This window comes from Pecten maximus, chromosome 12 (genome assembly GCF_902652985.1).
Source record: "Pecten maximus chromosome 12, xPecMax1.1, whole genome shotgun sequence".
Classification (NCBI taxonomy): Eukaryota; Metazoa; Mollusca; class Bivalvia; order Pectinida; family Pectinidae; genus Pecten; species Pecten maximus.
The window spans coordinates 29,973,994-29,995,405 of record NC_047026.1 but is presented as its reverse complement, the minus strand read 5'-3'; the positions used below and the strand labels follow the sequence as shown (position 1 = coordinate 29,995,405).

The 21,412-nt window shown below is 37.7% G+C and overlaps 1 protein-coding gene across 2 annotated transcripts in view; it reads right to left on the bottom strand.

The window, feature by feature from the left end:
- Positions 1 to 2,459: 2,459 nt before the first annotated feature.
- The window catches only part of LOC117339940 (glutenin, high molecular weight subunit PW212-like), a 41,056-nt gene continuing 22,103 nt past the window's right edge, over positions 2,460 to 21,412 (bottom strand). For both annotated transcript variants that reach the window (XM_033901658.1, XM_033901657.1), the window contains exons 3-5: positions 18,378 to 19,131; positions 4,690 to 4,902; positions 2,460 to 2,762 (exon numbers count right to left, since the gene is read on the bottom strand). In XM_033901658.1, coding sequence (XP_033757549.1) covers positions 2,719 to 2,762; positions 4,690 to 4,902; positions 18,378 to 19,131 — 1,011 coding nt within the window. In that variant the 3' untranslated portion in view covers positions 2,460 to 2,718. The remainder of the gene's footprint in view (positions 2,763 to 4,689; positions 4,903 to 18,377; positions 19,132 to 21,412) is intronic.

The window sequence follows — 21,412 nt, the reverse complement described above, 5'->3', positions numbered from 1 at the left end:
GCAAAGTTATTTGAAAGCATGCTACAGGGCCAATATAATGTCTCTCGGCACTACTTTGAATGTGAGTCAGGGTATTTCATTTGAACAAACTTGGTAGCCCTTCACCCCAGCATGCTAAAGACCCAATATCAACTCCATGGGACTCTTGGTTATTGAGAAGAAGTCGTTTAATATATTTCAGCCTTTTTGACCCCTTTGACCTTGAATAAAGATCAGGGTCATTCATTTGAACAAAGTTGGTAGCACTTCACCCCAGCATGCTACAGACCCAATATCAACTCCCTGGGACTCTTGGTTATTGAGAAGAAGTCGTTTAATATATTTCAGCCTTTTTGACCCCTTTGACCTTGAATAAAGATCAAGGTCATTCATTTGAACAAAGTTGGTAGCACTTCACCCCAGCATGCTACAGACCCAATATCAACTCCCTGGGACTCTTGGTTATTGAGAAGAAGTCGTTTAAAGATTTTAGCCTTTTTGACTCCTGTGACCTTGAATGAAGGTCATGGCCATTTATTTGAACAAACATGGGAGCCCTTCACCCCAGAATGCTACAGGTCAAATATTAGGTATCTGGGACTCTTGGTTATTGAGAAGAAGTCGTTTAAAGATTTTAGCCTTTTTGACTCATGTGACCTTGAATGAAGGTCAAGGTCATTCATTTGAACAAACTTGGTAGCCCTTCACCCCAGCATGCTACAGACCTAATATCAACTCCCTGGGACTCTTGGTTATTGAGGAGAAGTCGTTTAAGGGTTTAAGCCTTATTGACTCCTGTGACCTTGAATGAAGGTCGAGGTCATTCATTTGAACAAACTTGGGAGCCCTTCATCCAAGCATGCTACAGGCCAAATATAAGGTCTCTGGGACTCTTGGTTATTGAGAAGAAGTCGTTTAAAAATTTTAGCCTCTTTGACACCTGTGACCTTGAATGAAGGTCAAGGTCATTTATTTGAACAAAGTTGGTAGCCCTTCACCCCAGCAAGCTAAAGACCCTATATCAACTCCCTGTGACTCTTGGTTATTGAGAAGAGGTCGTTTAAAGATTTTAGCCTTTTTGACTCCTGTGACCTTGAATGAAGGTCAAGGTCATTCATTTAAACAAACTTGGTAGCCCTTTACCCCAACATGCTACAGGCCAAATATTAGGTCTCTGGGACTCTTGGTTATTGAGAAGAAGTCATTTAAAATTTTAGCCTTTTTGATTCCTGTGACCTTGAATGAAGGTCAAGGTCATTCATTTGAACAAACTTGGTAGCCCTTCACCCCAGTATGCTACAGACCTAATATCAACTCCTTGGGACTCTTGGTTATTGAGAAGAAGTCGTTTAAAGGTTTTAGCCTTATTGACTCCTGTGACCTTGAATGAAGGTCAAGGTCATTCATTTGAACAAACTTGGGAGCCCTTCACCCCGCCATGCTACAGGCCAAATATTAAGTCTCTGAGACTCTTGGTTACTGAGAAGTCGTTTAAAGATTTTAGCCTTATTGACTCATGTGACCTTGAGTGAAAGTCAAGGTCATTCATTTGAACAATCTTGGTAGCCCTTCACCCCAGCATGCTACAGACCCAATATCAAGTCCCTGGGTCTTTTGGCTATTTAGAAGAAGTCGTTTATTTTTTTAAAGCATATTTGACCCATGTGACCTTGAAAGAAAGTCAAGGTCATTCATTTGAACAAACTTGGTAGCCCTTCACCCCAGTATGCTACAGACCTAATATCAACTCCTTGGGACTCTTGGTTATTGAGAAGAAGTCGTTTAAAGATTTTAGCCTTATTGACTCATGTGACCTTGAATGAAGGTCAAGGTCATTCATTTGAACAAACTTGGGAGCCCTTCACCCCACCATGCTACAGGCCAAATATTAAGTCTCTGGGACTCTTGGTTACTGAGAAGTCGTTTAAAGATTTTAGCCTTTTTTACTCATGTGACCTTGAATGAAGGTCAAGGTCATTCATTTGAACAATCTTGGTAGCCCTTCACCCCAGCATGCTACAGACCCAATATCAAGTCCCTGGGTCTTTTGGCTATTTAGAAGAAGTCGTTTAATTTTTTAATGCATATTTGACCCATGTGACCTTGAAAGAAAGTCAACGTCATTCATTTGAACGAACTTGGTAGCCCTTCACCCCAGCATGCCACAGACCCAATATCAACTCCCTGAACCTCTTGGTTATTGAGAAGAAGTCGTTTAAAGATTTTAACCTTTTTGACCCCTGTGACCTTGAATGAAGGTCAACTTTATTCATTTGAACAAACTTGGTAGCCCTTCACCCCAGCATGCTACTGGCCCAATATTAGGTCTCTGGGCCTTTTGGTTATTGAGAAGAAGTTGCTTGAATGGAAAAGTTGACGCCGGACAGACAGCCGGACGGCCGGACGACGGACGCCGCACCACGGCATAAGCTCACTTGCCCTTCGGGCAGGTGAGCTATAAATACATCATTTAAATTACCTTCTTCAGTTTCGTAGGTAATGTAGACAACTCCCTCATCAAACTCCGAATCATTAACATTCACAACCTCGACATTTTTTCCTGCAGCCTTCTTGTTCCCAAAATAAAGGTCTATTGTGTCTACACTGGTTTTCTCACTCATGCCTCGCACCTCTATGATACAGGAAGGCTTCGATTCTTCCTTGTCACTTGTTTCTTCTTCAACATTAGCTCCTGAATTATACTTCTCCGGAACAAATCGCTCTACTTTAATCTGTTTTTTATCCAAGAGTAACGGTAGCTTTCTGCAGGACACGATCAACCACTGAAAAAAACAAAATCACAAAACATCAACATCTGTTTAACTGACGACCACACCACAATACATGTACCTTATTTTATCACTAAAAATAACATCACAAAACATGTACCCTACATGTACCCTAATTTACCAGTAAAAATAACATCACCATACATGTACCCTAATTTACCAGTAAAAATAACATCACAAAACATGTACCCTTACTTACCGCTAAAAATAACATCACCATACATGTTACCTAATTTACCAGTAAAAATAACATCACAATATGTACATGTACCAAATTTATCAAGTTTGATCCGAATCCCTGAAGGAATGAAGCGTCTAGAGTGCTGACAATAATTTTCTTAAAATTGTAATGATGACCTTGAAGGAATAACCCTGGTTCATATATTTGTCTCAGATAATATGATCCTACATAAGAGTCTGAATTTGATTAAAATCCCTCAAAGGAACCCATTAGAGTGCTGAAAAGGATTTTCTAAAAAAAAAAGGGGGCAATAGTGACCTTGACCTGGACCCAACAACCTTGAAACTCAAACTTGTCCGAGATGTTATCATAATTTGTAATTGTGTTAAGTTTGATGAAAATCTCTCAAGGAATGAAGCTGCTAGAACACGGACAAATGTAGCAGAGCGTATGATTAATTAAATTTAAATCACTGCCTCCGCTAGGGATCGAACCCGGGACCTCTGGCTTACTAGTCTTACGCTCAACCGATCGAGCTAAAGAGAAGATTTCTCTAGCCGAGCGGTATATTGTGGCTAGTATTTACCAGGGTTACACAAAGAATTTCCTAAAAACAGTAACAGTACGTGGCCTTGACCTTGAGCCAAAAACCCTGAAACTTGGATAGTATGGTCCTTTATCATTGTGTGAAGCTGAATCAAAATGCCTCAAGGAAACGAAGCCGCTATGAGCACACTCACAACCTCTCTTTTCTGACAGCTGGAGGAAAACAAGAACCTTAGACTTTTACATTAGAAATTGACAGCAATAACTGTTGGAAAAATAGTTGAATCAGAATTTGTTTGATATACCATGACTCTAATGCATTTTAAGTTTCAAAGAAATCAGTCGAAAAATACAAGCGATCTCCGAACAAAAAAGTGAATAACAAAGAAATTCTTTTCTGGGAAACACAACTTCATATCAGGATCACAATTAATGTTTACCAAGTTTCAAAGAGATCGGTCGAAAAATGCTGGAAATTGCAGGACAAATATAAAACACTGAAATAAACAGAGGGCAATAACTGCTGCAAAATCAAAATTCTTTTGGGGGAAAGCCTACAAAGTTCCCTCCAGCTATATCAAAAAAAGAGATCATTAAAACACATGTACTTCAATTCTAAAAATCCAAGAATAAAAAAGGCCGTCTGTCAGCCAGTTTTTCTCCAAATGAAAAATCGATCGCAAATTGGAACAATTAACTGAACACTAATGGGAACCTTGACATGAGTACTTTTCAAGAAATAGTGATGAAAAACTTCAATTATCAAAATCCACGATGGCCACCTGTCAGCCACTTTGTTTTTTTGATCAAATATCTAAATTCAATTAGCACAACTCGGTACCAAGGGTAACCTACATATGAAGTTTTTGGAATATCCCTCCAAATATTTCCAGGAAATACCGATAAACTTCCAATTATCAAAATCCAAGATGGCTACCTGTTGGCCATTTTGTTATTCTAATCAAAAACTTAAAATGAATTGGCATCACAAGAGACAAAGTGGAACCTACATCTGAGGTTTGAGAAATATTCCTGCAGTGCTTTTCAAGAAATAACAATAACAAGGATGGACGAACGACAGACGGATGACCTACCATGGACGCAGGGCGATCTAAATAGCACACCATCATCGCCCATCATCTAATGATCATGGGCTAATAATATCAACAAAGACATACATCATAATTTGAATACCTTCAGGTTTTTCAAACGTTATAATAGCCATCGCTGATTCCTCCCTGAAATCCACAACCTCAATGTCTCCACCACCATTTTTCTTTTTATTCTCAAAAAAAAAGGTTAGCGATTCTTCTGTGGTCTGTGGAGATAATCCTGTGACTTTGATCATCCCCAATGATTTGTCGTCCTCCTCATCCTCCTCATTTTCCCCTTCCTCAGTTTCAGCAGCTGTCATTAATAACAGTAGTTAGAAAATAAATGTAGATCTTTGATAATAATAAAGCTTACTGGTTATGATGTACTTACAAGAGTTGTCAGAAGACATCATAACTCTCAAAACGGTTTGAAATTAGTAATTAGTTTTTCAAAAGCAGGTCAAAAATCACAGTCAAGTACTGACATGTACACAACATGTACATACAGTAGGAGGAGGGTGATTTGGTACTCAAACGCTCATAGCGCGTTTGCGCCTGTCGAGCGATGGAGATTAAAACCCGCTGCAATCCCGCCGTAATCCAGCGCATCGCTGCAATCCCGCTCACGCAGCGATTCTGCTCTGATAAGGCAGCAACCCCGCTCAGCCAGCGATTCAGCTCCAGAAGGCCTGCTAACCCGCTCACGAGGCAATCCCGCTTCAGCGGGCCAGCAAACCCGCTCAGCCAGCGATCCCGCTCCGGCGGGCCAGCAAACCTGCTCAGCCAGCGATCCCGCTCCCGTAACATGGACACAGGAAATCCTGCAATTTTTTTTTTTTTTTTTTAAATATAACGATGAATAAGAAGGAACTCATATTTATTTCATCAGCACGTTTACAAAATGTGTTTCGTATTCACTTGCTTGAGTTGTTTTCTGCTTGTGTAAGTATCAAATCAAGAGTAATTTGGTAGCGTAAGTAATGAAGTTAAGTTTAACAACAATACATTTTATGGATCTTAAAGTATAATCATAGAAAAAGGTTAAACACAAAGTTATTTTTAAACACCATCTTGTCTCTAAAAATGTTCATACGGAGAGTAGCGTAGTGCAAAATGCAAATGTACATCTGATTTTAATTAGATTGAGTATTCTGATATATTTCTAAGTTGTTTTGTCTTTTTGGTGTACATACAGTACATGTACATGTTAGCTGGATCGTATGAAAGAGGAACATGACGCAATTTGGCCTGTTTCGACCTAAAGGTGACCATTTTCAAATAAAAAGTAGTTCTCAGATTTGATATTCGCTGGTGTCAATAACATGGGGAAAAACGTAGTTGATGAAATATTTAAGTTTGGATGTCAATTAGACTTTGTCAATTAGACTAACTACATGAATAATAGAAAACAAAACCATCAGTTTATGCAGCATACGGAAGATTAAGAGATCAAACCACCAACATTTATCTATTTTGCATACATATGTACAGTACATATCTACAAGTTGCAAAGCGTACAACGATGACAACTGAGCAAAATATGAGTGCAATATATATGTTTATATCTATTTTGGTATAAGGTGATGTAGATTCGCAATAAGTCACGTGATATTTCACATGTACTCTAGTTACAATCATTTATCTTATATATACATTTGTGCGTGGTATATCCATTTAAAGTATCATAGTTATGTATGATATATTGAATTCTAATACGATTCGTTTGCAACGCGTGTTTTGATTGGTTGCGGACCGACTTCTAATCTGCGATAGAACCATGACATATCGTGTTAAGCCACGCCCCGTTTCTAATCAAAACAATATGGCGTCAAGTTCGACTCGTAGCGCAATTCAACACTCTGCACCATTTATGATTGATGACCCGTGATATTGGAATCGAAAGTGAAGAAATCGAATAGAATGAATTAACTTAATAAATTTAACAAAAATCGTTAACTTCATTCTTACCGTCATTTATTGATTGAAACGTTCATTTCGTCCGTGTGTAAGCATCTAAGGTCAAGTAAAATCCGAAATGAAATGAAACAAGTGCACATAACTTTCACATAACGATTGCGCCTATAGAAACACATCAACTCTGACTTTGTCAAAACGCCCATGTCGTTATGCATACTGCATAAATCCAAATATGTCGTTAAATCTTCTGTAACAGGACTTTCACAACAATCCAAATACACCGCTTCGTCAACATACATACCGAGCTCTCGCCAGTATGGGCTTGGCCAACATGACCGACTTTGAAAGCTTCTCTCTGATTGGTCAATCCGCCACAGTATGACACGTAACTAGCGGAGGTCACAGAATACTTAACAGCGTACTTGTAGCGATGTAAAACAATGTATCTAAATATATGCGATAGTAAACGTGTTAGAATGGGGATAGTACGTTGTTTTGAGTGGCTATACTGGCGATTAGAACATGAAATTTGGTTTAAACTCGAGACCGATAGGTCGAGAGTTTAAACCAAATTTCATGTTCTAATCGCCAGTATAGCAACTCAAAACAACATACTATCCCGGCCCCTAAATAAAGAAGGCAATTAGTTCTGTCAGTGAAACATTTTCTTTGATATAGGCAAGATTTGAAATGTGGTCGAATTGTACAATCGCCAGCCGTTATGTAGCCATGCCCGTCTGAGTTACCTACAAATATATTCAATGCTCCGTAAACGTCGTAGGATGCACAATGCACGTGCAATGTACAGGGTACCGAGACAGTTTTTCGACGGATGGTGATGGGCAGTATACACTGATACATGTAGGCTTAGTTTGTTGTCCAATCCATTCATATATATAATATTTATGTAATTATCTTAATGAAATATTTGAAATGAACTGTGGTCATCCTTATCATTTACGTAACGTTTGATAGGTAACCAGTCTTGACATTTTTCATAAAACAAGAGGCCTATAGGCCTAAACGCTCACCTGCTGTGATTATAGCCCCATATCATTTTTTACATCCCCCTACGAACCAACAAGAGGCTGATAGCTGCATGGCTGGTGGGCAGTAATATTACCAAGGGTCTATCTCAAAGAATGTAAGGTTAAAATTTCTGGAGAATGTGATTCTGGAGATGGCAAAAAAATGGTGGATATCTTGAATGATGTAATTATTTCAAACACAATGGAAATCCATCTGTGTCCGATGCTGATCATCCACAGGAAGCTTCAACAAAATTCATGAAGTTTTTGTTTTCATCATTTTCATCATCATCAAAATGTTGAATGGCATGTTTGCAATATTTCGATATACATATACATATTAAGTTGAAGAAGTAATGATATTACAGTATATTGTCAACTTATTGAGGCAATCTAGACAAAATAATTGCCTAATATAATTATTGAAAAAGTAGGTAACAGTGACCTAATTTTGCAATATCAGTTATCGGCATGCATTTATCCTAGATGTCCATTTCTGTTGCCCTAATATAATTACTGAAAAAGGTCACAGTGACCTAATTTTGCCATATTAGCTATTGGCATGTCTTCTCATCCTAGATGTCTATTTCTGTTGCCCTAATATAATTATTGAAAAAGTAGGTCTCGGTGACCTAATTTTGCAATATTTGCTATTGGCATGCCTTCTCATCCTAGATGTCCATTTCTATTGCCCTACTATAATAATTGAAAGTAGGTCACAGTGACCTAATTTTGCAATATTTGTTATCGACATGCCTCTCTCATCTTAAGTGTCCGTTTCTATTGCCCTAAAATAATAACTGAAAAAGTAGGTCACAGTGACCTAATTTTGCAAAATATTGTTATCAGCATTCCTTTCTCATCTTATATGTCCATTTCTATTGCCCTATCATAATTACTGAAAAAGTAGGTCACAGTGACCTAATTTTGCAATATTTGCTATCGGCATGTCTTTCTCATCCTAGATGTCCATTTCTATTGCCCTAATGTAATTATTGAAAAAGTAGGTCACAGTGATCTAATTTTGCAATATTATTTATCGGCATGCCTTTCTCATCCTAGCTGTCCATTTCTATTGCCCTAGCATAGTTACTGAAAAAGTAGGTCACAGTGACCTAATTTTGCAATATTTGCTACCGGCATGCCTTTCTCATCCTAGATGTCCATTTTTATTGCCCTAATGTAATTATTGAAAAGTAGGTCACAGTGACCTAATTTTGCAAGTAATAGATACATAATGGGTACGAGTGATGTATCGGATATATCACACGAGTGCGTAGTGATTAAGTATCACTACATAATATATACATGTACAGTATGTATATGACTAATGAATTAGAAACCTTTAGACCCTCTCCAAATTTGATTTAAATTATCAGAAGTTTTCTGATATTTACCATATTTACACACTAAAGCTAGACACTGGGTAACTGGGCAGCTCTGGAGATAGGGCTCCATTCCCAGACCTCTGCTGCCCTTTATCTAATTAATTTTATTGTTTTCCTGTGTGACCCTAAACCAGCAATACTATGGTTTCATGCAGAGATTAAGCTAACAGGTTTTCTCATCAAAACTAATTGGTATCAGAGAGTAGAAAATCCAAAAGCCTAGTTATCTTAAACGTCTCTTTATCATCACTATCTGAACCGTGTTATTGAAAATTAACTCTAAATGATGTTCCAGTCATTAGATATCTTGTTCACAAACAAAAAATAAAGTACTTTTCCATAGCCCATCAGATGATAATTGCTGTGGTGGCCATCTTGTAAATTCAATGAATTTTTGAAACTAGAACATTCCTAGAAAGTCTTCTTACTACAAAGCAAATAACATTGGAGTTATAAGGAAAAACATAATTTCAAAGATGGCGATCATGGCAGCCATCTTGAATTTAATTTTCACTTAATGAATACAAATATCTAGTCAGGACCTTCTAACTAATCATTCAATGCGAATTTCAACACTCTCGGTTAAAAAAGTTAACGGACGACGGACGCCGGATGATACCCCATAGCAAAAGCTCACATGAGCCTTCGGATGTTGAAAGCTAAATTCTTACTGTAGTCAAGTTGTCAAGAATCATATTCTTTTATATATCTACATGACTTAAAAAATCTCTGCAAGGATTTATAAAACAAAAACAAAACAAAACCCTGCAAAAAAATAACAAAACAAAAAAAAACTATACACAGATGAACATAATTTAAAATGATAGACAATCGAAGCTGGTAATTGTGTAAAATGAACTTAATTCTATATCTTCATAACGTGTTTACACGGGCCTTCAGAACTGAACGAGAAAAACCCAATTCCATTCTTTTTAAATTTGTTGTTGACATTTCTCTGATCTTCAATAACCAAAGTTTTTTTTTTTTAATTTTACATTTTCATGACTTCAGCTAATATGCCAAATACAGTAAAATCTTTGTTTCTACTAACCCGACTGACTCTAAAAAAAAATCTTGCATGCTTTTTTTATCAATCCTGGTCAGTTATACAAGGTATGTGTAAAGCGATTACACTTAATATTTGGGGAAATATTCTGTTTTTATATGATCAAATGAAAGAGATTAAATTGATAAATATCTTCTTCATCTAAATGACAACCAAGGGAAAGATATAGGTTGCCAGTGCTGGAACAATCTTGATTTTTAAAAAAAAAGTTTTCCACATTACCGGTAATATATACCACATGGAGACAAATATGAACATACCGCAGACTCCTGAAACATGTATTAAGTGCACCAGTGACCAGGTAGCTCAGTGGTGAAGTGTAAGTCTAGAGTTTGCAGGGTCTCGTGTTCGAACCCCTGTCTGGCTACTATCTTTCTCCTGTTACATATTTAGCGAGCTTGCAAATCCTTTGGGAGGATGCTAAAGCAACGGGATATCCGAACCTGTTATCTTTGTCGGTGAAAATTTCATAAAAGGAGGGAGGAATGTTGCGGAACTGGACTGGGTTGATCATCGGCGACCAGGTAGCTCAGTGGTAGAGTGTCCGTCTAGAATTAGGAGGGTCTTGGGTTCGAACCCTGGTCTTGCTACTTACTTTTCTCTTTCTCCTGTTATAACATGTGACACACGTACTTGATACATGTACATGTATGTCTGTTACTGTGACAGGTTATGAGTCAGAGTACAAAGACAAGTTACTATTGTATGAGCTCGAGTGGGTGGAGTCACAACGTTCCAGAAGCAGAGACGTGTATATCATATACACGTCTCTGCCAGAAAGTAGAAAATTGAAGTAGTAATACAGATAAATCTGCCGTTTCTACAAAGGAATGCGTAGTAACGTGACCCTGTGGTCAGATCGAGAGTCAGCTGATCATGGGGGTAGTCAGATCAGATCTGCAGATCTAGACCAATCAATTGTAAACAAAGATGCACTGTACATGAGAAGTACAAATATTCTTAATAGAAAAAAATCAGCGGATACGTAATTAGATGACTATGGTTGAGAAGATGAATTATTTATATGATTATATCTGTAAACTGTAAAACGAAAGTAGGTCTAGCCAAACTACTACATTGTAGGTGAAGCAAATACTGCTATTTTCGCAATAACTGTTCATTTTACTTGATACGATAGCAATAAACAAAATCAGTGTTACCTTCCGTTGTATTTTAGCACATTGGTGTCTCAAAAAATGAGAAAATAAGCCGGTATAACGTTCAATGATCTTCTGTTTTTATTATCGTCATGCACGTTTTCCGGGTCACGTTCTAATAGCATGTGGGCTTCCGGTTATGTTATCAAATTCATTTCCCGCGAATTCATTGGGAAATCTAAATTACACTTGCAATGAAATGAAGTGAAAGAAATAAAAAATGTCTCAATAAAAATATTGTGATCAGTATTTAGTGCAACATGAAATTTTCACTGTAAAAAATTGCTACGATTTGCTTACCTAAAGCATTAGTAATTAAAATCAAATTATTTTAAAATCCATATTTCGTTTCTATTAAATTCTTAAAATTTTTATCACAAGACCGTTTAGAAGCTTTGCAGTACTGACTCTTTCAAACGCACAGATGCTTTGATTTGAGCAAAGATGGCGACCTGAAGCTGTGAGGCGGTTTGGATTGGAATTAAAATGCGTATATTTCGGCAAGTAAACATCGTACAATGTCCCCGTATGGTCAGATCATCTAATTTTGTCATTATGTATTCAGAACAGTTGTTGTTTAGTCGCTACGGTCATTAACATAAAAATTCGGATTATTATATAAATACTTATTTAATTATTCTTAACACTTGCTGTGAACAACTTCGCTCGATAATAAACGCAGATAAAACGTTCATATTATAGTATCTGATAATGAACAACCGAGCTGGTGATTTGTCTGACATTTTGGTGATCGTAAGTTCGAAGGTCAAGGTCACAGGTCAAAACACAGATTTTTGTTTGAACGACCATAACTTCGTGCACGATCGTTCTATTTCATGCCCGCTCAGTGTGTCATGTAGATCGTTGCCGGGGCTAACTTTTTTTAATGCCATGTTATCAGAAAAAGTGTCAAGGTCATGACCTCGCTATGGGTTGAAAGTAAGGTCAAAAATAAATTATCTAATTGAGTTAAGTCTATCATTGCATATGAAAAAACATGAAACACTGAGTTGGAATGTGAAAAAAATTTAGTGATCGGATGAAAAATGACGGAGATATGGCACTTTGAAAATTTCAAAGTTTTTCCCGCCAAAATTCAAAAATCAGGCAAAAATGCACTTAAAATACTTCTTCTCCGTCATCAATACACCTACAGACTTGATTTTTGGCACAATAGCATATGCGAATGGCTACAAAGCTTTTTACTTTTCATTGACCTTGACCTTCATTCAAGGTCAAATAATCCAAAAAACTAAAATTAAAAAAAAATACTTTTAACTTAAACTCTTTGTAAGTTCGTTTTTTTTCCTTGCACAATCGGTGCGTCTTGTAGGCTATGATCAGGGCTAACTTTTCTCCGTAAAATGTTATCAGAAAATATGTCAAGGTCAAGTTCCTTGAACGAGGTCAAATGAAGGTCAAAATTTCAAAATTCAAAATGAGTTTATTTTTTGAATGCATTGCAAAGAACATAATAAATGAAGACGAACTGTGCAAGTTTCATGGTCGTACGATGAAAAATAACGTAGAAATGGCACTTTGAAAAATGTTGGTTTTCCCGCCAAAATTCAAATTTGTCCCCAAAATGCACTTAATTTCCTTTTACTCCAATATCGTTACACATACAGATTTGATTTTTGGTACAGTGATAGGTTGGACGAAGGGCTACAAACTTAATTGCTTTTTATTGATGTTGACCTTCGCGCAAGGTCACAAAGGTCAAATGATCAAAAATCGAAAATTTCAAATTCTTTTAAGAAAATGTTTATTTTGATCCTCTATAAAAGCAAATGCTCTTATGAAGATATATGCAATGTTTCAAGGTCAAATCATAAAAAAACGAAGATAACGGTATGGTATACACGATACACAGTAAGGTATACACGATACACAGTTCAGGATACACGATATCTTTACGGGATACACAATATACGATACAGTTAACACAAAACACAGTACGGTATACACGATACTTTGTACGAAATACACGATACTTAGTACAAGCCACACGGTATAGTATGCATGATACATGGTACTAGATAGGCGATACACTGTACGGTATACACGATACTTGATACGTGATACACGGTACAGTATACACAATATACGTTACGGGATACACGATACGATACACTGTACGGAATACAGGATATATGGTTCAGTAAACACGATACAAGGTACGAGATACACGATTCAGGGTTTAGTAAACCCGATGCAAGGTACGAGATACAGGGTAGAGGTTAACACGATACAAGGTACGGGATACACGATTCACAGTACAGTTAACACGATACAAGGTACGGGATACACGATTCACAGTACAGTAAACACGATACAAGGTACAGGATACACGATTCACAGTACAGTTAACACGATACAAGGTACGGGATACACGATTCACAGAACAGTAAACACGATACAAGGTACGAGATATACGATTCACAGTACAGTTAACACGATACAAGGTACGGGATACACGATTCACAGAACAGTAAACACGATACAAGGTACGAGATATACGATTCACGGAAGTCAAATGATACAAAATCGAAAAATTCAAATTCTTTTAAAACGGTGTATTTTCATTGTATGTGAAAGATAACGTTATTTTAAGATTGTTTAAAGAAGGGAAGCGAAGAGAAAACGAAGAGAAATCGTAGGTAAAACGTACAAAAGCGTTCGTCAGAACGAGAACATGTCTGCGATCATTTTCTTGTTGGAAATCCCGTGTTTTGATCTTGATCAAATCTAGTTATGATTAGTATTGTGTGTATATACATAATGTATATGTAAATTGTACATGCACATTTGGGTAAAATATCCAAGTTCGTCCTTATTAAAGTAATATGAAGATCAATAAATAAGTGATCATAATATTGATTTACATAGGCTATGCCTGATGTCCAATCCTATTGACCTAACATCTCGTCAATAAGATATGTTGAAATTAAAAATATGGATACTGAGTGTTCTATTTTCTTACGAAACCTGACATAAATAGTTACCTGATTTTTTATTTAAACATATTTTTATTTTAACTTATATGTATATAAGAGATTGGGCAAAAAACACCTTTCCCGACACAAGTATACATGAAAAAAATACAGCAAGATGGCATAATATATTTTAATATAATATTACTTTTAAACATGTTTACAAATTGGTTTGAGCGGGAGAGAGAGAGAGAGAGAGAGAGAGAGAGAGAGAGAGAGAGAGAGAGAGAGAGAGAGAGAGAGAGAGAGGGGGGGGGATATATAAAGATATAGTGAAAGTAATCGCTCTTATTCCAATGCATGTGTATATCTTGATATGTTGCAACCATTAAACCAATAGGTATATATTATAAATGTATAACTTTCAACAATACAAATTACGTACCTAATTTAAATCTGAAATATATATATGATTTAAGAATGATTAATACAACTATCATTGCATACGGATTTAACGGGTTTTACTTCAGCTATTACGGCCTCAAAAGGAAAACGGCAGGTGCCTTATTCTAAAAGACCTAAATGTTAGAGGTGAGATACAGGTAGACTAGTAAACATGGAGCATAGGCTAAAATCCTTATGTAACAACATTCTGCCAGCAGGTAAAAAAAACAAACTGTAGGGGTCCGATGGGGTCACTGCGATACAGGTATACTCGCTATTGTAATCAAAATCTGTGATTGGCAGATGTTAACAGCAGGTGGAAACATTTCTATAATGGTAACTACACTGTATACGACCTGTTTTTGTCCTGTGTATAGAGGATTTATCTATATTTGTAAATGACGCGATTTTAACCATGTGGTCTCCATACACACCGTTTTATTTGGATACTATAACACATGGAAATGTGTTACATGAGGAACATTAACATTGTATCACACGTACATATATATGAATGATAATCCAGGTACAAAAACATAATATTCATAGGATTATATTACAAACACGTAATCAAAGAAGAGATTTTTAGAGAAAAAAAAGACAAACCATTTAGAACTTTGTTTATAATTATGACCTTTTAACATACCTTTTAGTTTAGTTTTATTTGGATTTGAGCGGTAATAATTTAGAATATGCAAATTTTCAATGATTGCGTTTTTACAGGAAAACAGATAATGATACTCATCTCCTACATTCTCTGAAGACAAGATTCATATCATCTGAAACTCTTTGTTACCTACCAGTTTCAATGGAAAATTTCAATTACATGTACGTACACTGTGTATCTAATCTCAGGCTTCATCGGACATAAAATGGACTGGTCAATAGCTCGATGAAGGAAGAAATACTTCACATTGTTTGGGTGTTAGGTCTTGATAATAATGGTGACTTTCGCATAGTCAGTACGTATTTTTTTTTCTTAACTTCCGAAATAAAACGGACAGGAAATATTCCCATTTTGTTGTTATAATTGATTAAAATATGTTTAAAATGTGTTTTTTTTACGGTTTTATCACATACACATGACAGATGACACCAATGTTTTGTTTTTCTCACAATAAAGAAAGAATATTGGACTATACATACACATCATTCTTTGGTCTATATAGTTTAAACTGTATTTTATTTGACAATTTCCATTTAATAGTACGTATATATACAACATAAGATATACATACATACGTATATACTATAATGCTCTGTCTTGTAATCAAAGACCGTACTACATGTATTTCTTTGCTGGCAAAAAGAGATAGGTAAGGCAATCGATTATCCTTTACAAAAGTGTTTGATATCTCACATAATAATTTTGTACCAGGCTGCTAAAATGGTAACAATTCTTTCAATTCTTTATTAGTCTTGCGAGTATACATCTCATCAACATCATACGATTACAAAAAATATCATTCAAGTCAGCTCGAGTAGAGCAATGCACTTGTGACGATATTTTTTCTGATAAGAAAGTAATTAAATGATTAGCTACTCTAGTTCGGGAAACTATTAGCACTGATTTCGATATCTACCGGTAATATACATGTAAGTGTATGTCCGTGATATTAGCCATGCAAGATATGTCCCCGATGGACACATAAATAATGATAGTAATAAAAACACAATATCTTTAGGCCGTGGATTTAAAACTACGAAATGTTCAAATAATTGTACAGTTTATGAAACTTACTACAGAAATTCAAAGATAATTTTCTTAAACAGACATGTTGCTAGCTAAATACTTCAAATGTCTACGCAAAAATAAGTCGAGATCAAAATAACGAGCCCTTAATGTGGCCTCTCCTTGGTCATGCACAAAACACCATCTATACAAAGGTCAGCTTAATCAGAATTGTAATAATGCTGCCGTGGACACGTAGCTCATTGTCCACTATTAAAATGGTTACCGGATTGAGCACATTTCTGTGTTCCCCATATCCCACTCGAGGTGCACAAAAAATCTGACCAAGATCTGACCGTCCTAAGTAATGATGACAAAACCGCCTTTTGACCCGTCCGCATTCCGTAAGAATGAAATAATGCTACTGCGGACACTTGGTTCATTGTCAACCATTAACCGGAATGATTACCTTTTCGTTTTCCCAAAGAAGGCGGTCACCAGTTAACAGTCATAGGATACATTTACAATGTATTTACTCAGCTCATAACACTAAATGACGAGAATATCCAATATTACTGGATTTATGACTCGTGAGTGTTCTTGCACATGCATGAAAATAGTCCATTTGAACTTTAATAACTACAATATTTCCCTACAAATAGTTTTTATCAAAATTGGCTGACATCAAGTACACTGTCATATTGTACATCATTGCAGATATTATTCAATTTATAACAACGGTTTCCTGAGCAATACACTACACATATGAATTTGTATCTCATAGTTGAGGTACATCATCCAATACATACTTACGATGGAGGATACAACTGAAAACATATACATGGTAATTAAAGTATAATTAATCGACACCAGGCTGTTGAAAGTCTACCGTCATTACCGATTGAGCGAGTCCTATTCAATTCCGCTCGAGCGGGTCCGCTACAATTCCGCTCGAGCGGGTCCACTACAAGTCCGCTCAAGCCCGCTACAAAACCGCTCAAGCCCGCTGCGAACCCGCACAAGCCAGCGCCCGAACCTGCTGCCAATCCGCTCGAAGCCCGCTCAAATCCCGCGGCAATCCCGCGGCAATCCCGCGCAAATTCTGAGCGGAGAGCTGCGCGGGTCAACGTTCTGTGAGCGTTTGAGTACCAAATAACCCTCCTCGTACTGTACATGTTCCATCAAACTGCCATCCTATTCTGACAATTATAACCAAGTTAGTATCATTTTCAATTGCAATTAAATAAATGATGCTCAAAAATGTGATTGATGTATATCGGTATTAACGTAAAGTTTACTCCCACCACAAGGGCAAATATGAGTATCGTTTCACAAAGCTTCGTAACTTAAGAATTTTGCATAAGTGAGACTTACGAATTAATATAAGCGTTTCACAAAAACTTTGTAACTTAGGAACGTTCATACGTTACGCCCTGTCGTAACTTACTAAAAGAATTTGAAATCGTTCACAGGCATTCCCTTTTGAACAGAAAAAGACGTACTCAATTATAAATTAGCATAAGAAAACGACTATGTCTTTTGAGCAATTGTTTCAGGGTGGAAACCGAGTTTTGAATGTCAAGGAGGGATGTAGGCAAAATACTCATTGTCATTCAACTAATTGTATGCATATGTGAAGACTGTGCCAACAGTTAGTTTATTTTAAGAACATTACATATATCTGTGAGCAGTGAGCAAAATTTGTGAAAATTGTGTTGTTACTGTTTGTTTTACCGCATGATAATTTAAACAATATGAAATTGGAATTTTATAGAAAATTTGATCTTCTATCAATAATACGGTTGTTTTGATAGAACAAAATAAAGTTCATAGGCTGTGTATGGGACTCGGGAATAGGAGCGGAGCACAATTTTCACCTCAAAAGTGTTGTCCTTTTTTACCTCCAAGTTAGAGAGTGGTATATTATTACTGTGATAACGTACAATTTTGATGAACACATTTGTAAAACGGACTTAGGAACATCGTAAGTTTTGGGTAAATTTTTTATTGTAACATTTCGTAACTAACGAAGCTTTGTGAAATGATACCAAGGTCCCTTGAGACTTTGTCTCCATGAACTGATGACTCTGAAGAAGGGGACTTATTTGCGGGCATGCCAGGACACATTAACTGATCAATGCACTGAACATCTCTAAAGCTTTGTATAATGATTTGACTTTTACCATTCAAGGATGTTTCTGATGGTTCAACCCAAGCCTCCGGTGACTGGTAAGCAGGTGAAGGTTGATTTGGCATGTGATGTGGCTGGTTCATCCTTGGAGAACTGTTGGGTGCACTAGGGTGCCTTCCAGAATATGGACTGTAGGGCGGTTGTAAGCCTGGGGGGTACGGCCCTGGAAATCTCTGGGCATATTGGACATGATAAAAGGGCATGTAGTACATGGCTTCTTGTCCTGGTGCTGGTCCACGATACTGATATCCAGGAAAAGGAGGCATAGATGAGTAAGCTTCTTCTTGTCTTTCTTGCTCGTTGTCTAGACTTTTTCTCCCATCTGAAGGTTGCGGTTGTTTCTGCTGATCACTATCTTGAGGTGGTTGAGGAGTTCCAGGGGCAGCTTCTGATAAAGGTTGTTCATGAACTTCACCTTCACCACACATTCCTGGCAATCTGCCCTCTTGACCTTGGACATGAGGTGGTTGCCCCCCTGGGGGACCTGGTGGTGTGGAGTCTCCAGGATAAACAATATGGCCTGTACCCTCAGAACTTGCTGGCTTTGGTGCCATAGTTGTTGGCATCTGTGGTCCAACATAGTGTTGAGGATATCCCGGATACATTTGATATCCTTGTGATCCTGGAGACTGACCAAAACCAGGGTATTGAATATTCTGGTAACTACGGGGGTTACCATGGTAAACTCCTTGTGGGCCATAAGTTGTTTGTGCTGGGTCACCGTGAAAAACTGCAGGAGCCAAGTTCTGAAAGATATCAAAAACAAGAGGCCCATGGGGCCTGTATCGCTCACCTGGTTGGATATGACCAAATGTCAAAATAGTGTTCATGTTCAATTTGTTTTATTTGTCAATCTCAAACAATGCTATATATGGTAATGGTGTGGGGATCCCAACTGCATTAAAGAAATAACGAAGTCCAGACTCTGTAAGTGTCTGAAAGACCTCAAGAATTGTTTTTAGAACATCCATTCATAACTTTATGACTAGTAGCGATTTAAAGGAATTACCTCTATTTCCCCTATGGTGCCCCGCCCCTTTGGCCCCTCAGTGGTCAGTCACCATTAATGCAAAATCTGGTCCCCTTCCCCCAAGGATGTTTTTCACTAAATTGGGTTCAAATCCATCCATAACTTTATGACAAGTACCGATTTGAAGTTATTACCTCTATTTCCCCTATGGGGCCCCACCCCTTTGGCCCCTTGGGGGTCAGAGTCACCATTTATGCAAATCTGTTCCCCTTCCCCTAATGATGTTTCTGACCAAATTGGGTTCAAATCCATTCATAACTTTATGACAAGTACAGATTTGAAGTTATTACCTCTATTTCCCCTATGGGGCCCCACCCCTTTGGCCCCTTGGGGGTCAGAGTCACCATTTATGCCAAATCTGTTCCCCTTCCCCTAATGATGTTTCTGACCAAATTGGGTTCAAATCCATTCATAACTTTATGACTAGTAGCGATTTACAGAAATTACTTCTGTTCCTCCTATGGGGCCCCGCCCCTTTGTCCCCTCTGGGGTCGGAGTCACCATTTATGCAAAATCTGTTCCCCTTCCCCAAATGATGTTTCTCACTAAATTGGGTTCAAATCCTTTCATAACTTTATGACAAGTAGCGATTTAAAGGAATTACCTCTATTTCCAATATTGGGCCCTTTGGCCCCTCGGGGTCAGAGTCACCATTTATGCAAAATCTGTTACCCTTCCCCAAATGATGTTTCTCACCAAATTGGGTTCAAATCCATTCAAAACATGGGGCCTGTATCGCTCACCTGGTTGGATATATATGACCAAATATGACCCAATGTCAAAATAATGTTCATGTTCAATTTGTTTTATTTGTCAATCTCAAACAATGCTATAGATGGTTATGGTGTGGGGATCCCAACTGCATTAAAGAAATAACGAAGTCCAGACTCTGTAAGTGTCTGAAAGACCTCAAGAATTGTTTTTAGAACATCCATTCATAACTTTATGACTAGTAGCGATTTAAAGGAATTACCTCTATTTCCCCTATGGTGCCCCGCCCCTTTGGCCCCTCAGTGGTCAGTCACCATTAATGCAAAATCTGGTCCCCTTCCCCCAAGGATGTTTTTCACTAAATTGGGTTCAAATCCATCCATAACTTTATGACAAGTACCGATTTGAAGTTATTACCTCTATTTCCCCTATGGGGCCCCACCCCTTTGGCCCCTTGGGGGTCAGAGTCACCATTTATGCAAAATCTGTTCCCCTTCCCCTAATGATGTTTCTGACCAAATTGGGTTCAAATCCATTCATAACTTTATGACAAGTACAGATTTGAAGTTATTACCTCTATTTCCCCTATGGGAACCTACCCCTTTGGCCCCTCGGGGGTCAGAGTCACCATTTATACAAAATCTTTTCCCCTTCCCCTAATGATGTTTCCGACCAAATTGGGTTCAAATCCATTCATAGCTTTATGACTAGTAGCGATTTAAAGGAATTACCTCTATTTCCCATATTGGGCCCCGCCCATTTGGCCCCTTTGGGTTCAGAGTCACCATTTATGCAAAATCTGTTCCCCTTCCCCTAATGATGTTTCTGACCAAATTGGGTTCAAATCCATTCATAACTTTATGACGAGTAGCGATTTACAGAAATTACCTCTATTCCTCCTATGGGGCCCCGCCCCTTTATCCCCTCGGGGGTCGGAGTTACCATTTATGCAAAATCTGTTCTCCTTCCCCAATGATGTTTCTCACCAAATTGGGTTCAAATCCTTTCATAACTTTTTGACTAGAAGTGATTTGAACGAATTACCTCTATTTCCCTATTAGGCCCCGCCCCTTTGGCCCCTTGGGGGTCAGAGTCACCATTTATGCAAAATCTGTTCCCCTTCCCCTAAATAATGTTTCTGACTTAATTGGGTTCAAATCCTTTCGTAACTTTATGACTAGTACCGATTTGAAGGAATTACCGCTATTTCCCCTATGGGACCCTGCCCCTTTGGCCCCTTAGAGGTCAGAGTCACCATTTCTGCAAAATCTGTTCCCCTTCCCCAA